The sequence below is a fragment of the Phyllopteryx taeniolatus genome, chromosome 2, assembly GCF_024500385.1.
Source record: "Phyllopteryx taeniolatus isolate TA_2022b chromosome 2, UOR_Ptae_1.2, whole genome shotgun sequence".
In the NCBI taxonomy this organism is placed as follows: Eukaryota; Metazoa; Chordata; class Actinopteri; order Syngnathiformes; family Syngnathidae; genus Phyllopteryx; species Phyllopteryx taeniolatus.
The window spans coordinates 22,821,954-22,834,348 of record NC_084503.1 but is presented as its reverse complement, the minus strand read 5'-3'; the positions used below and the strand labels follow the sequence as shown (position 1 = coordinate 22,834,348).

The 12,395-nt window shown below is 40.4% G+C and overlaps 1 protein-coding gene across 2 annotated transcripts; it reads right to left on the bottom strand.

Annotated features, from left to right (window-relative positions):
• Positions 1 to 570: 570 nt before the first annotated feature.
• Positions 571 to 12,387, bottom strand: si:zfos-1056e6.1 (uncharacterized protein LOC107988029 homolog). 2 transcript variants are annotated; one of them, XM_061765376.1, is made up of 9 exons: positions 12,259 to 12,387; positions 10,408 to 10,475; positions 10,158 to 10,205; positions 10,026 to 10,090; positions 8,368 to 8,405; positions 6,979 to 7,058; positions 4,817 to 4,879; positions 4,638 to 4,688; positions 571 to 795 (listed from the first exon to the last, which is right to left on the bottom strand). In XM_061765376.1, the coding sequence occupies exons 1-9, from the start codon at positions 12,332 to 12,334 to the stop codon at positions 742 to 744; spliced, it is 543 nt and encodes a 180-aa protein (XP_061621360.1). In that variant the 5' UTR covers positions 12,335 to 12,387; the 3' UTR covers positions 571 to 741. The 2 variants fall into 2 exon arrangements, with proteins under 2 accessions (XP_061621360.1, XP_061621362.1); XM_061765378.1 differs by lacking the exon at positions 4,817 to 4,879.
• Between the last annotated feature and the right edge of the window lie 8 nt (positions 12,388 to 12,395).

Here is a 12,395-nt window from a genome sequence, read left to right as displayed (position 1 = left end):
TGAAATAAACAAATATTTTAATATTTCAGATTAGTCTTTACCTGTACAGCTGAATAATTTAAATAAAAGTACTGAACATTTTTGATCATTAAATGTCCAAAATGCACTTTAAAAATGTACAAATACAAATTCTAAATCATACAGTATATTTTTTTAAAAAGAATTTGCATTTCAATGTTTGGATTTTTTTGCATTTATTTAATTCTTTTTAAAAAGCAACGAAATGAATACATATTCTAAAGTAATTATTTCATTTTATCTGTAAATGTTAATTACAGCTGAATAAATTCATTTACATTTTAATGAATTAATAATATATTTTGTTTAGGCCAGGACAGCTATACATTTAATTAAAAAATATTAAAATTAATTACTGTTTTAAATATTTTATTTAAAATTGTGTTAAATAGATAAATACATGCTATGTTCAATGCAATTATTTGATTATATTTCATTTTATTTATAAAATAGAATGAAATAACATCATTAAGAATGATGACTGATATTTGTTTTACATTTTAATTACTTAATTTCTTTTTTTTTTACCTGCAACAATCACAACTCCATGAATCTAGAAAATCTTTTATTTAACTTTTTAAAAGAAAATATACAGCAAGCGCCTTAAAAGGCATGAGCATTCTCCTACAGTATATTTGCCAGTGCAAAGCTCTTAAATGTGGTGTGCTGAGCCATCTTTTGTGTCTGACATGACAACTTGATAGAGAGGTGTCGGCGGATGCTTCACCACAGAGGTGGTCGGGCCAGCATTCCCTTCCACGTGAGCGAGTCCGCCACCTGCAAAGGAGCGGGCTGATCTATTTAGTAGCAATGGCATTTTGACACCGAAACGTCAATATGTGCTTCAACCCCTAAACTCCAATTCCTTAAAACCACTGCTTCAAAGCTTGCTTCAAATCACAATTTGTGAAGCACGTCAGAAGCAGAAACTGCTTCTTTGCTTGAATGAATCACCTGAGAGGTTCACGGGCCGATCAGGTGATAATACAGTGAATAATTAAGAGTTTAGACAAGGTACTTTTATTGTCAATTCTCCAATATGCGTAGCACATACAGAAGATTGAAATTATGGTACTCAAGGGCTCACGGTGCTACAAAAAAAAAAAAAAGTATAAATAACAATCAGTATAAAGAAGCTAAATAAAACTATGGTATATACAGTATATAAAAAAGTTTAAATTAAATGTGCAAATATCAAAGATTAGAGGACGTGCAACATAGTCAAAGTTGTAGCTTTGAAGGTTTAGCAGTTGTCCATTTTCTGTTGCATTATATCTCTGCATATCACTGCCATCGGGCAGAATCCTCGCATCTCAAAACCCATCACTTTTCAGAGGAATAAAAAGGCCATGTTTGTTGAGCAATTAACATTGGATCCTCAATAAGAGTAAGCCATTTTAAAGACTATAGATTGGTCAGTAATTTCTAAAAATCTCAGACTCATGTAGGGACTGCGCAATAGTATCAATTTGTGAAAAAATATGAAGTTGACCAAATTTGGATAAGTTTCCGCCCAACACCAGTTATATATACAGTATGTATTTGTTATACAGCAGAAATATACCTGGCTAGCTCAGGGAGTAAAGCAGGGGTATCAAACTCACGGGCCACATTGTTGGTACGGTTTCTCTCAGAGGGTTGTTATGCAACCATGTAAATGTTTCATCGCCTCATCACAGTATTACATTTACACAACAAATTTAAGTAATTCTGAAATCAGAAGTTAAGGATAATAGTTTGTTAAAATGCTTGAAATAATTGCAACTTTTATTTATTACATATGACGATTTGACATTTTGGTAAAGATTTTAGCAAGAACCCCTCCTGGAGCCGACACCTTATTGTGCTGGAGGGGTTTGTGTGTCCCAATGATCCAAGGAGCTAAGTTGTCTGGGGCTTCACGCCCCTGGTAATGTCACCCATGGCAAACAGGTCCTAAGTGAGGGACCAGACAAAGCACGGCTAAAAGACCCCTATGATGAATAATATAAATGGATGTATGTTTCCGTTGCCTGGACGTGGGTCACCGGGGCCCCCCTCTGGAGCCAGGCCTGGAGGTGGGGCTTGAAGGCGAGCACCTGGTGGCTGCGCCTGCACCCATGGGGCCTGGCCGGGGCACAGCCCGAAAGGGTAATGTGTTTTCCAACTTCAGGGGGATCACACTCCTCAGCCTCCCTGGTAAGGTCTATTCAGGGGTGCTGGAGAGGAGGGTCCGTCGGGAAGTCGAATCTCAGATTCTGGAGGAGCAGTGTGGTTTTCGTCCTGGCCGTGGAACAGTGGACCAGCTCTACACCCTCGGCAGGGTCCTCGAGGGTGCATGGGAGTTCGCCCAACCTGTCTACATGTGTTTTGTGGACTTGGAGAAGGCGTTCAACCGTGTCCCTCGGGGAGTCCTGTGGAGGGTTGTTAGATTTATCTTACCCAACATTATAATAGACACAAAGGGAATAAAGACGCTGGTTTCTTTTTCTCATGAGGAGGGCGTATGGGAGATTGTTCGGGAGTATGGGGTAGCGAACCCCCTGATACAGGCTGTTCGGTCCCTGTACGACTAGTGTCAAGAGTTTGGTCTGCATTGCTGGCAGTAAGTCGGACTTGTTTCCGGTGAGGGCTGGAGTCCGCCAAGGGTTCCCTTTGTCACCGATTCTGTTTGTTACTTTTATGGACAGAATTTCTAGGCGCAGCCGAGTCGTGGAGGGGGTCCGGTTTGGTGGGCTCAGTATTGTATCTCTGCTTTTTTCAGATGATGTGGTTCTGTTGGCTTCATTAAGCCGTGATCTCCAACTATCACTGGAGCGGTTCGCAGTTGAGTGTGAAGCGGCTGGGATGAAAATCAGCAACTCCAAATCTTGGTGGAGACCTTGGTCCTCAGTCGGAAAAGGGTGGCGTGGCCTCTCCAGGTCAGGGATGAGATCCTGTGGGGTTGGGGGGCGTGGCTGGGGGGTGGCATTTGGTTCCCGCGGCCCCCACTGGGTGGCCAGTTGTGGGGGCGCCTCGGTGGGGCCTGCGGACCGCCCTGGGTCCACCAGGGTGCTCTCGGGTGGACCCCTGGGCCTGATCCCGCCCCTCGATTGATTGGGTGGGGTCCTCAGCCGCCGCGGTGCGGCCACAGCAATTACAGGAAACTTCTGTCAGTCTTTCTGCAGGTAAAACGGTGTCAATTCACTTGCATGTATCCACAGGCACACACCCCTAGGACTCTTTCACTGGGTGTGGGGTCACGCACTGACTGCGACAAATAACTCATGAATACGCAAATCGCTTGTGTATCCCCTCACTTGTACTCTCGTCCTGTAGATTTTTATAATTTACATAATTAATCCCACCACACTTCAGTTGTACAGCCGGGTTTACGACCCTTGTCCTGCATGCTTCTTCTCATGTCCTTGTCCTGTTCTATCTTGTCCTGTCCTTCCCTCACAGGGTGTAGCACCACAGCCCCAAGCAACACTCATATTTAATGTTTCATTGTTGTAAATGATGTAATGATTTACTTCTCTCATCCTGTTTACAATTAGTGCTTTGTCTTTTGTCTTTGTTTCTCTCTCCCCTCGAGAAACTTTGTTCTGTTCGACTGATCAAGTCTGATTCTCAATAAACCTCAATTATAAAACTAAGAAACCACAGCGGAAGCTTAAAATCTCCACTGTGACACAGTAAAACTTTAGGATCTTGGGTTCAATTCCCAAAGCCAACCTTGACTTTGACCAACCTTTTTTTTAACACATAGTTATATCAATATATGATTACATAGGGTTAGGGTAACCCTAACCCTTTACCCTCATCTATTAAATAAATCATTAAATAAACATTTGAATACAGGCTAGCATCATCTGTTCATTGTGAACAAATATTTTCCAAATGTGGAGTAGTTGAGAGCAAAAAAATGCAACCGGTTCAGTCCAAAAAATGTTGAAAAAAAATGATGTACCTCAATAAAAAATCTTTGTGTTTCCCATCCCACATAATCATCCCCTGCCATAAATACGCAAGGACACCCAAACTATGAAATCACCCCCCACCCCTGACCAGAATTCTCTCATCAATAACACAATACACACATTCATCTTTTTTTTGTAAATAGAACATGATATTCCGTCTTACTGTGTGTGTGTGTGTGTGTGTATGTGTGTGTGTGTGTGTGTGTGTGAATTTCCATCCATCCATTTTCCATACTGCTCATCCTCACGAGTTGTGGGCGTGCTGAAGCCTATCCCAGCTGACTCTGGGCAAGAGGCACGGTACCCCTGAACTGGTCGCCAGCAAAAAAGAATTTTCAAAACAAAAATGTTTGAAACCACTGGAGCCTTGCTTTTCACCAGGAGAGATCACTATAACTGATGCTTCAAATGATGAACCCATTTTCAAAACAATTGCCCCACGTGGCTCAGTGCTAAGTGAGTAAATAGTATTCAGTGTGCGGCCTGGCAACGTTTGACATCGAGCTGAAAGAGGTTTAGCAGTTATTTGTTAAGAGGTTCTCCTGTGGCGCCTCGGTCCTGGCTGGGGACGGGATCATCATTCAGGGAGATTTCACCGACAACATCATTGCCGTGAATAAATAATATCGAGTCACTTAGCTCATTGAAGCACCTGCTGTGAAAACAGTCTTCACTCACCTGCATCCTTTTGTGGAGAAACATCAACTTCTGGTTCAGACATTCAATCTCCTGAGAGCACAGGGAAATATGAAAATATTAACCTATGTTAAAAAAGATTAATCTATAAAGGATGTTGTTACATTGATTTTCAGTGCTATAAATAAGGTGCATCACTTGCATGGGTTATATTTATTTACCTGGCTCAGTTTTTCATTGCGTTTGAGTTTTATTTGAGGCAAACGCTCCTCAAGTCTCTGAATCTGCAACAATTGAATATTTTACAATCATTAAAGAAATAATAATAACCAATCATGTTCGAATGCTGTTTATTGTCCACAGCTCAGCATTGAACACGGTCATCCCATGCAGGCTGGCTGAGAAGCTGCTTACCCTCGGACTAACACCCAACCTCTGCAGCTGGGTCTTGAATTTCCTCACAGACAGACTTGGCACCTGGCCACCAGGCACACAGACAATAAGCACAGACGATCCTCAAGGCTGGGTTCTCAGCCTTTTCCTGTACACCCCCTTTACCCATGACTGCATCTCCTCCCAGGATGACAACACCATCATCAAGTTTGCTGATGACATGACAATCATTTGCCTGATCACCGGTAGACACCGGTGGCTCAGCTGGTTTCCTGATGCAGTAAAAATAATCTCTCTTTAAATTCTGTAAAGACTAAAGAAATGATTAGCAACCTGAGGTGGAGGAAAGAGGAGCTTACACCGCTTGTCATCAGTGGGACTCGGGTGGAGAGGGTGAAAACCTTCAAACTCCTCTGTACCCACATCAGAGATGACCTCACATGGACCCACAACACCCAGCACCTCATCAGGAAGGCTCAACAGAAACTGTACTTCTTGAGGAAGCTGAGAAAATTTGGAATTGCCCTCAAACTGCTAAGGAACTTCTACAGATGCACAGTGGAAAGCATCCTGCCTAACTCCATCACAGAATGGTATGGGAACTATACCATAAAGGACAGGAAGGCTCTCCCGCTTGTCATTAAAACTGGACAACACATTTGTGGAGTAGCCTTCATAACACTACACCACATTTACAACAGTCGTGCCACAAAGAAGGCACAGAACATTATCCGAGACAGCACACATCCACAATGCACACTTTTCAAACTTCTTCCATCTGGCAGACGCTACAAGAGCGTCGCGGCAAGAAAAACGACACTAATAAACAGTTTTTACCCACACGCCATTAGACTTCTGAACCAATAACATCACAATCTGTGAACCACACTGTGCAATATTTTTCATTTGTAATCCTGTTTACTTGAATGTTTACACTGTGCAATGCCTCTGCAACCTGCAATACCTGAAGTCAAATTCTTACATCTTTGCACATTATTTACATATTGCTTTTCTTTGAATAAGTGGAGGGAGACTTGCAAGGTATTAATTGCATTGCTCTGTGCTCCCATTGTTTTTTTACTGTGCATATGACAATAAAAATTTTGAATCTGAATAAAATGCAATATTTTAAAACCCTTTTTAAAAATGTCAATGGAAAAATCCATCCATTCATCCATCCATTTTCTGTACCGCTTATCCTCACTAGGGCGCGAGGGCAGGCTGGAGCCTATCCCAGCTATCTTCGAGCGAGAGGCAGGGTACACCCTGAACTGGTCACCAGCCAATCGCAGGGCACATACAAACAAACAACCATTCGCACTCACATTCACACCTACGGGCAATTTAGAGTCTTCAATTAACCTACCATGCATGTTTTTGGGATGTGGGAGGAAACCGGAGTGCCCGGAGAAAACCCACGCAGGCACGGGGAGAACATATAAACTCCACACAGGCGGGGCCGGGATTTGAACCCCGGTCCTCAGAACTGTGAGGCAGATGTGCTAACCCGTCGAGCACCGTGCCACCAGATGGAAAAATAAAATCCAATATTTTAGAATGGTTTTAAATGACGTTTTTAAATTTACATTTAAATATTTAAATATACACTTTAAATAAACTAAATTAAATTAAAATGCATATTATACATATCTACATATTATACTGTATTTCATGTCGGAATTAATTCATGTAACATTTAATAAAAACAAAACCGACTATATTTAGCCACGATTAAATCAGCATTTAGAAAATACTTTTGGATAAGTACTTTTTGTATTACAGTATATTATACATCTTAATTAATGAATGCACATTCTAATAAAAACAAATACAACTACATGTTTACTTATGCATTATTTCTGATGATATTTCACATCTTAATGGGCAATTTGGACGAAAAACATATTTACTTGATGAGAGAAAAAATTACATAGATAAATAAGTACATTTCAGATTAAATTTGACATCTTAATTTTCAGTAGCCTCATACCCTCTTGTCGACAGTTTGCAGTCTGGTCTTCATGCTCTTGTTGATCACAGTCATGGGGGTGCTTTTAGGGTTGGGACGCACTAGAAACAAAAGAAAATTACATTTAAAACATTTATTCATTCATCTTCCGTTCCAGTTATCCTCACTAGGGTCGCGGGCATGCTGGAGCCTATCCCAGCTATCTCCGGGCAAGAGGCGGGGTACACCCTGAACTGGTCACCAGCCAATCACAGGACACATAGAAACAAACAACCATTCATACTCACATTCCCACCTTAGGACAATTTAGAGTATTCAATTAACCTAACCTAACCATGCCGCCATTAAAAACATAAATATTGTAAAAAAAAAATAATAATAAGTACAATGCATCTCTGGGTCAACATCACTAAAAAGTGTCTTGGGTGTTCTCATCAGAATCATTCATTCATCATAAAAATGTACCCAAATAATTCATTTTCTGCAGAATATTGAAACGTTGAGGTCTTATTATGAGTGGCCAAACCTTTGCACACATACTAGTATAATGATAAGTATTTTAAACATGTTTCCTCCATCTTAAATAATTTTTTTCATTGGATTTACGTGGTGATGTAACGTCTCACACACTGCTCTGCAAAATCAGAGTGTGTAACACATGGTTTATGATACTAAATCAACTAATTTTATGTTTTTCACTGTCCACAAAAACTTATTTGATAAAACAAGTCATTTAGGCCATGTATATTATATTTCTATAATCATACTTAACATTTTATGTGTCCCTGACATTGCTGTCCACCCTGTCATTATGGGTTTAGTGCCCGTTTAAGAAATCTTCTGATGTTTACACTGACATTATGATCAGCATTTTGGCTTTCTCCAATGGAGGTTGGAACTGTAGCTAGTTGCAGAGCAAATATTAGCACTTATGTTTTGTAACTTTCATCATATTATGTGTGTAGTTTGATACCATCAAGCTTAACGTGCCTAATCTGTCATAGTGAAATATTTTTAAAAACTCTCAGAAATTTGAAATATATTTGTTAAACCGTTCAGTCAGCTTGCTGAATCATGTTGCTAAGTGAGGTGCACCATGTGTTCATAAAATGCTACATTTGGTCAAGAATGTCCACCTGTCATTGACCACCCTGCAGAAAACTCGCATATTTTGCTGTTTGCATGTATATTGTCTGTTTGCCATTAACCCCCCCTCCCCTCCATAAAAAAGCGGAAGCTTAACTAATACAATGAATATAAAGTTAAATGGAAAATTTCTGATTTCTTTTGGGTGAAATTGAGAAGTTTCAATGGATCTTTATTGTGATATTGACTATATTTGACTTAAATGAATAGATGTGTGCTAAAGGGTAGGATTTGTGTCTTGTATGAAGTGTAGTGTGATGTTACCATGCTGAAAGATCTTGGCTACCTCAAGCAAGTAGGGCCTGTGAGGATAAACAACAACTGTGTTCATAATGTGTAGCAGGGGTGGGCAACACTTTTCATTTATTCTAACAATGTAGAATAGAAAATAAATAAGGAAAACACTAGCATATACCATGGTACAGACATAAAAATCAAAAGTACATTTATTCATGATTCTAGAAGAAGAATCACCTTTTACTGTCATGCACATGCATGCATGCACACAAAATGTTTTCTTTGCATTTAACCCATCACAGTGAACACATACACGTTAGTGGAACACACTGGAGCAGGGGGCAGCTGAAGCGCCCGGGGAGCATTTCAGGGTATCAAAGTCTTGCTCAAGGACACCACAGCCATGAGTACAGGGGATGTTGGCGGATGGTCCAGTCAGGGTCTTGAACCAAGGTCCCCCACGGTGGCATGCAATGATCTTAACCATTGGGCCACAGCTGCCCCTATTCTATTTACTTATCCAAAATTAAATTAGCTTGACAATTAAATTAGAACATGGAAAAATGTAATTAAAGATTCAGCATAACAGATAAAGATTAAACCAAAAAAAACAATTTGTAAACAATTATTAGCACTACAGTCTGCGATTGGCGTACCCCGCCTCTCGCCCAAATTCAGCTGGGATAGGCACCTGCTCATCCACTACCCTAATGAGGTTAAGCACTACAGAAAATGGATGGCAAGCTAGAACTAAAGTTTAATATTGAATTGCATTCATTCATTCATTCAACTTCCGTACCACTTATTCTCACTAGGGTCGCGGGCTTGCTGGAGCCTATCCCAGCTGAATGCGGGCGAGAGGCGGGTTACACCCTGAATTGGTAGCCAGCCAATTGCAGGGCACATATAAACAAATAACCATTCGCACTCACATTCACATCTACGGGCAATTAAGAGTCTTCAATCAACCTACCGTGCATGTTTTTGGGATGTAGGAGGAAACCGGAGTACCCGGAAAAAACTCATGCAGGCACAGAGAAAACATGCAAACTCCACAAAGGCGAGGCTGGATTTGAACCAGAGTCGTCAGAACTATGAGGCAGACGTGCTAATCAGTCTTGCACCGTGCTGCCACATTGAATTACATTTCAAAACAAATTCCAGTGATAGTGCTTGCATGAGTTTTCTCCGTGTACGCTCGTTTCCTCTCACATTCCAAAAACATGCATGTTAGGTTAATTGGAGACTCAATTGTTCATAGGTGTGTATGGTTATTTGTCTACACTGTATGTGTGCCCTGCGATTGGCTGGCGACCAGTTCAGCGTGTACCCTGCCTCTCGCTCAAAGTCAGCTGGGATAGGCTCCAGCACACCCGCAACCCTGCGGTTCATAGAGTGATTGGATGGATTAAAATAAATATTAAATTAAAGAAAAAAAGTAAAGTCAGTAAAAAGTAAAGTGCAAGGAAAAGGACGCTTTGTAGTTAACAACTAGGAAACGACCTCAGACTCATCTAACATCAATTACCAGTATGCTGTTTTACATGTTCTGCACTTATGACAAAAAAATATTTACCATAACAAAAAATAAAAATGATGTATAAAATGAATCCAAACTATGCAATTAATATTTCCACTTAAAATGTTACTATAAATCAATGAATAAATATGAAACAAATACATACATTTGCTTGCTGTTTGCTGGGATGGAACTGTTCAGAGGGATCAGAAATCCTTGCTGATTTCTTATCTGAATATGCAAAGTCAGTGATTGAGTAATAAAATGTACAAATATTATTATACTGTGTTCTGCTTACCTTGAATATAATATCTGAAGAGTTCAGACCAAAGGAGGTGGCGATGATCTAAAACGGATGATATTATTAAAGACATACAGTGTTATATATCTATATCTATATATGTAAATATGTCTATGTATCTATCTATCTATCATTATATAAGTCATTGACTGACTGTCGCTGTAGTGTGTGTGTGTATGTGTGTGTGTGTGTGTGTGTGTGTGTGGTGTTGCTGTGACAACAACATAACAACAAGCGGCGGGAGCACCTGTACGATGGAGGACATGTCAGCCGCATGAGGAATGGACACCTCGCGGAGAGCCACCACTCTGTCATCTGCAACATACATCAGTTACCCATAAGTTATTAATTATAACATGTACTGTGTATAACTTGTGCATATGTGCCAAATAGAAAAGCTTAAGAGAATTTTTTTTTATTAAATTGTTGTACTTCGCAGATATTTAGGCGATGGCTTTTATGGGTTTTTACAGTATATTTACTTACTGCAATGCCCTCACATGTGGGAAAGGAGAGGCACAGTCGCCGTCGTACTTTACAGCTGTTTATTGAACGCAGGGATAACAATAAAATACATTTAGCAGTCACACAGAAGCTGCTGTCGACCACAGCTCATGCCCAGACACTCCGACGCGGACTCGCAGGCGTCACACATCACCCCACCAGACCCTGCCTCTTAAAGGCACATAACAGAGACTGAACAGTATTTTCTATATCGTTCGTGTTTTTTTGTGGTCAAAAACAACAAGTGTGCTTTTATGCATTTTAATGGGTTTAAAGCATGATGGAGGGGTAAAACGATTTAGGAAAGTATTGATGGTCTCTCTGTATCTACAACCCCAATTCCAATGAAGTTAGAACGTTGTGTTAAACATAATTAAAAACAGAATACAATGATTTGCAAATCATGTTCAACCTATATTCAATTGAATACACTACAAAGACATTTAATGTTCAAACAGATAAACTTTATTGTTTTGAGGAAATAATCATTAATTTTATGGCTGCAACACGTTCTTAAAAAGGTGGGAGTGGTGGCAAAAAAGACTGAGAAAGTTGAGGAATGCTCATCAAACACCTGTTTGGAACATCCCACAGGTGAACAGGCTAATTGGGAACAGGTGGGTGCCATGATTGGGTATAAAAGGAGCTTCCCTGAATTGCTCAGTCAATTGCGTGAGAAAATAGTCAAACAGTTTAAGGACAATGTTCCTCAACGTACAATTGCAAGGAATTTAGGGATTTCATCATCTACGGTCCATAATATCAAAAGGTTCAGAGAATCTGGAGAAATCACTGCATGTAAGCGGCAAGGCCGAAAACCCACATTGAATGCCCGTGACCTTTGATCCCTCAGGCGGCACTGCATCAAAATGTTACAAGAATAGATTTGTGTCGATTGATTCAAACCATATCAGAATACAGGCACACACACAAAAAGGTGACCAGTTCATTTCAAGCTTTTCACTTCCTCTCAATTTTGTGTACAAGAAGAATGTTGTTTTTACATAATCGTTTTGCCTCAACCCGGGTTTGACAATATGCTTGGACCCAATGGAGAGAAGCAGTAAAATACGAGAAATTAATCATTTAACTCTTTAAAGTTAGTCGTTAACCAAAACATGGCCATAAATTGAAATTGTACACCAAACACAGGACAGGGGTCCTCAGTTTACGATGGTACCGACATACGTCACGTTGCACAGGAAGGCAGGCTCAGTTATCATCAGTTCATAGTCTTCAAGTGTTTTTCACATCGACAGAAATTATGACTCGAGGACTGCGTTCACGTTCCGACTTTATGTCTCAATTCGGGTTGCCGGCGTTATGAGCGGAACTCCCGTCGTAAACGGAGGACGCCGGTGGATCTCTTCGATGACTTGCAGTCAAAAGCAGCAGTTAGGCTTTTAACATGGAGAAAAGCATTACCTTTTACTCGATAACAACCTTTAAAAAACTATGAGCATTCAATTGGCGTCAATAATTTACTGTTTATTACAAGTCATCGACTCAGAGCCACCGGTTGCCTTGGCGACACCTCAATCGCGAGGAAATTTCTTGTTTGAGTATGAAAACGTGACGTGAAACATCAACGAACCATTTTTGTCGAGTCTTCTGAGAGCGACCCAAATCTTGGTAACACGCGTGGGCCCCTCCAACCTTACGTTAGACATCTTTTTTTTGTCTTTGACGTCGGTCGTGAGGACGCAACGTCGTGGACCGGACGCTGAGGAA

What these genes read in the sequence shown, in the direction of transcription:
- si:zfos-1056e6.1 (XM_061765376.1), bottom strand. Translation starts at nt 12,334, where the DNA reads ATGTCTAACGTAAGGTTGGAGGGGCCCACGCGTGTTACCAAGATTTGG. An exon ending in CAGAAGACTCGACAAAAATG is followed by an intron (nt 10,476 to 12,258) that starts GTTCGTTGATGT and finishes TGTATGTTGCAG; the next exon opens with ATGACAGAGTGGTGGCTCTC. An exon ending in TTCTCCACAAAAGGATGCAG is followed by an intron (nt 796 to 4,637) that starts GTGAGTGAAGAC and finishes GCTCCTTTGCAG; the next exon opens with GTGGCGGACTCGCTCACGTG.